The sequence below is a fragment of the Otolemur garnettii genome, unplaced genomic scaffold (assembly GCF_000181295.1).
Source record: "Otolemur garnettii isolate 467f Iridium unplaced genomic scaffold, OtoGar3 scaffold00014, whole genome shotgun sequence".
NCBI classification, from domain to species: domain Eukaryota; kingdom Metazoa; phylum Chordata; class Mammalia; order Primates; family Galagidae; genus Otolemur; species Otolemur garnettii.
The window spans coordinates 2,709,167-2,713,181 of NW_003852409.1; the positions used below are offsets into that span (position 1 = coordinate 2,709,167).

General features: G+C 59.5%; 1 protein-coding gene across 1 annotated transcript in view; it reads left to right on the forward strand.

The window, feature by feature from the left end:
• Positions 1 to 247: 247 nt before the first annotated feature.
• ANP32B (acidic nuclear phosphoprotein 32 family member B) overlaps positions 248 to 4,015 on the forward strand; it is a 39,842-nt gene continuing 36,074 nt past the window's right edge. The window contains exon 1 of the mRNA XM_012802411.2: positions 248 to 658. Within this exon, the coding sequence (XP_012657865.1) occupies positions 605 to 658 (54 nt within the window). The 5' untranslated portion in view covers positions 248 to 604. The remainder of the gene's footprint in view (positions 659 to 4,015) is intronic.

Consider the following 4,015-nt stretch of genomic DNA (forward strand, 5'->3'; position numbering starts at 1 on the left):
CAGACTGGATGGTCTCCCACTGACCTTCCCCCGCGAACGTCCCGGACCCAGCCAGGGACCTGCCGTCGGGAGAGGCAAGGTGGACCCGGGGGTCTCGCCCGTGACGGGCGCAGAAGCCCCCGAGGCCTGTCTTACATCAGCCGCCCCACGTGCAGTCAGAGGGCGGAGGAAGTCGCTCCACACCCCCGGGCTGCGCCTTTCCCCCAGCCTCCGCCCCTCCCGCCGCGCGTCTCCCCGCCCCGTCCTTGGTGCAGCCGGGGCAGCTGAGCCGAGCGGCGACGCGCGGGGCCGAGTGGAGCCGAGCAGCCGCCGCGCCGCGTCGCGTCGCCGGTTTAAGCGCAGTGCGGGCCGTGACCGGTGGCGGCGGTAGTGAGACCAGCGCTGCGCTCCAGCCCCCTTTTCCCTCCATGGTTTCTCTCCGCTCCCGCGAGTAACTTGGCTCCGGAGGCTCCGCTCGCCCGCTCGCACGCCGCACGGGACCGCGCCGCCGGCCTCTGCCACGAGTAGACCACTTCCGACGGCCCTAGCTGCGCAGGCCAGGACGCCTCTCCCCCCTCCGCCCCCGCCGCGGAAAGTTAAGTTTGAAGGGGGGGAAGAGGGGAACATGGACATGAAGAAGAGGATCCACCTGGAGCTGAGGAACAGGACCCCGGAAGCGGTAAGCAGAGCCCCCGTCGGACGCCCCCTCCCCGATGACTTGCATGTAATGGTGGCCACCTGCGGGGCTCGGGCCGCGGGTTCGCCTGCTCCGGCGCGGGGAAGGGCGCAGCTCGCGGGCTTGGACGGGGAAGGCGGGCGGACGCGAAGGGGGGAGCGAGCGCGCGGGGATTAACTCTTTGCCGCCCGTAGGGCCCCGCGGCCGCCCAGGGAAGGCAGAGAGTGGGGGAAAGCAAACTTTGAGCTCATCGCACGCCAGGGTTTATTCCCGGGAGCGCGTCTGCGAGTGGCCGGCGGCGAGGGAGGGAGGCGGGGGTTGTGTAACGCTGGGAGCCATGTTTGCAGTCTCCGGGATGCGCGACCGGGCGGAGGCTGGGCCTGCCGAGGAGCTGCGCGGCGAGCCTCGCTTGGGCCCGCCGCCGGCCAGGCCAAGCTAAGCTCCGCGCGTCCCGGGCCGGCCGGGGAGGGGGCGGGGGGTTTCCCGGACCGGGCCTCGCAGTAGGCGCCGGCTGGGCCGACGGCAGGGGCCGTGAGGCGAGGGGGACTTTATTCCTTTGAAAGGGGCGAGAAGCCCCCTTCGGGCGCCTGGGGGCCTGGGCGGGCGCGGCCTGGCGCGCAGAGCGGGGGAGGGGCGGGCCCAGGCGGCGGAGGTGGCGCTACCGCCACCCCTCCCGAGGCCAACTTTGAAAAAAGGACGCCGTTCCCGCCATTTTTCAAGCCTAAAAATAAAACTTTGTTCGTTATTTGCTTCACTCCCCTTTCGCTCTCGGCCTCCCCTACTCCGGTCCGGTCCAGGTCTACCCGAGTCAACCGTTGTGGCGGCGGCTTCGCCCTCCCCTGGCGCCGCCACCGCGGAGCCCGGGGGCCCCTGCCTCGGGAGGCTGGCCCCTCGGTGTGGGCGGGTGGCGGCGCCTCACGCCAGCCGGGCGCGCCGCAGGCCTGCACAGCGCCATGTTGGCGGGTGCCCGTCTCCCTCCGCTGGGTGAGCCGGCGCGTGGGATCCGCCCGCCCGCCCTCGGCGCTGGCTGCCGGCCGCCCGTTCCCGGGCTGAGCCCTCGGTCTGTTACTCGCCGGCGCCCGGCCCGCACGGCCGGGGCCGCGCGATGCGGCCGCCGCCGACTCATTCCGTTGTGGGCGCGCTGCCGAACCCTCCCTCCTCCTTAAAAGGGCCACGGCAGGCGGCCGCCTCCGCCTCGGGCCGGGCGCGCGGGGCTATGCGGCCTCTGCCCCCGCACGTGCTCGAGCGTGGCCTGGCGCCGCCGACCGCGCGCCATCCGCGCTGCGCTGCCCGAGAGCGGCCCCCGCGCGCCGCGGCTGCGTGTGCGTGGGGCGGGCCTGAAAGGATCGGCTCTTTGATCTCTCGGCGAGTTAGCGCGGCTTCCCGCCGCCGCGCGGGGAGGGGCCGCGCAGCTGCCCGCCTCCCTCCGCGGTGAGTGGCTTTCTCCGGCCGGGAGGGCACCGCACGCCGCGCGGGTCTAGCGAAGGGCCGAGTTTCGGTACTCAAGTGCGGTGGTGAACAAGTTGCAAACTTGTAGGGATTAGTCAACGAGGCTTTACCTGGCCGGCTCGGCTTGGCGTTCTCGCTCACTAGTCCTTGAGGTCAGCAGTGGTGAGGGACCGGCCGGGCTCCACCGCACGGTGGCCGTGTGCCCTGAAGGGCCCGAGAGCGCGCGACTCGACATTTCCAGGTCGGGCTCCACCGGTGTGCGCTCCTTCCATCACCGACCGTCAGACATTTTGTGGCTGCCACGTGCTAGTGTGGTGAATGGTTACACCGTGGTTTCACGGTGTAAAACCTGAACCACTCTGTTTTCACCTGGAGTTTATAGTTCTAGACTGTTCGGTTGCCTCATAATGGCAGATCAGTAGAACATGGTGCAGATAAATTTAGCCAAGTTTCTCATAAGGAAAATACACATATGGGTCTTCGAGATGCTTTGAAATCTAGAATTTGAATCCTTGAGTATGTGATCAAACTAAAGGTCTACTAAAATACTTCACAGTAGTGTTTTACCTTCTTGAAAATAAAGCTGGCCCACTGTTCCCAGCATATGGCGTTTTCATATAGTATGTTGCTTTAAAGATACGTGTGTATGAGCAGTTGTTGACTTCTCAAGTAATGAACTTAGGCTTTGGCCCTCTTGCCACAGACAGGCCAGGGCTGGATGACTGATTAAAATAAAAGACATTTTCTCAGTATTGTCCACATTTCAGGTGCACAAAAGTGACAAGTGGGTAGTGGGTACTGCGTCGAACAGCCCTGGCTTACAGATCCACTGGTTTATTAAATAAATATTTGACTACCCAACAGTATGCCGGGGCTTGAGAAATCAGTGAACAAGACAGAGAGCATCCCCTTCCCTCTTGAAGCCTTAGAATCTGTTGAGGTGGCGCTAGTGCCTGTTGCACTTGGGAGATTGTCAGGGGAGCCAGCCAAGATGGTGGGGGGTAGAAGGTTTTCTTAGGCACTCTACCAGAGGACTGGGACCAGTGGGAGTTAGGTACTCCATTGGGAGAATAAACTGAAGACTTATCAAGAAAAAGTACTGTAGATTAGGAAGGAAAGTTTACCTCTATTTTGGCTTTTTTAGTTTGTTTAGAGAGAAGATCTGTTGCACAGGCTGGAGTGCAGTGGCTGTTCACAGGTGCCACCATAGTATTGTTCATAAAAGAGAAGTTAAAAGTGTTTTGCACAAAGGCATCCTCCTTAAGGCAGATGAATAGTTCCAAGACGACTCCTTTTAAAAGGAAATCAAACTAAGCTAGTCGCATAGCATTTTATGTATGATGTGCTAGGATATACCATACACACCACAGAAATTGGTGGTATTGTCAGCTGTTACACTGTAGGCTTGGCCTCTGGGACCCCACATTTCTCCCATTGAAGGTACTGTACTGTTAAAGTATGGACAGCATTCTCTGAAATATGCAAGTGTATTCCATAGTTAACCTTAATGATTTTAAAGTCAGGTAAGATCTAAGAGGGTTTGAAGAGGATGAAGTGAGTAGGGGTTTAATTGTAAATGTGTTCTTTTGTTTAAGACCAGATGGGCTTTTATGGTGTGTATGAGTCTGTTGTTTTATTTAGGGATTTAAAGATGACTCTGGTAACACTTAACGTATTTACCTTCTTACCTTCTTTGGCCAGAGTACATGAGCCAAAGATATAGTAGGCTAAGTTCACCTTTTACTGTATCTTCGTTTCTTAGGAACGCAGACCTGCTCATTTCCTTAAAGAGGTAGGAGAGGGCATGTAAAGAAATAAATTTAGTTTTTTCCAAGTCCAAAACAGCTCTTATGTCACAGTGTGTTCTTGTAATAGAAAAAATGGTCCAAGACGGCATTTATTTTAAATAGT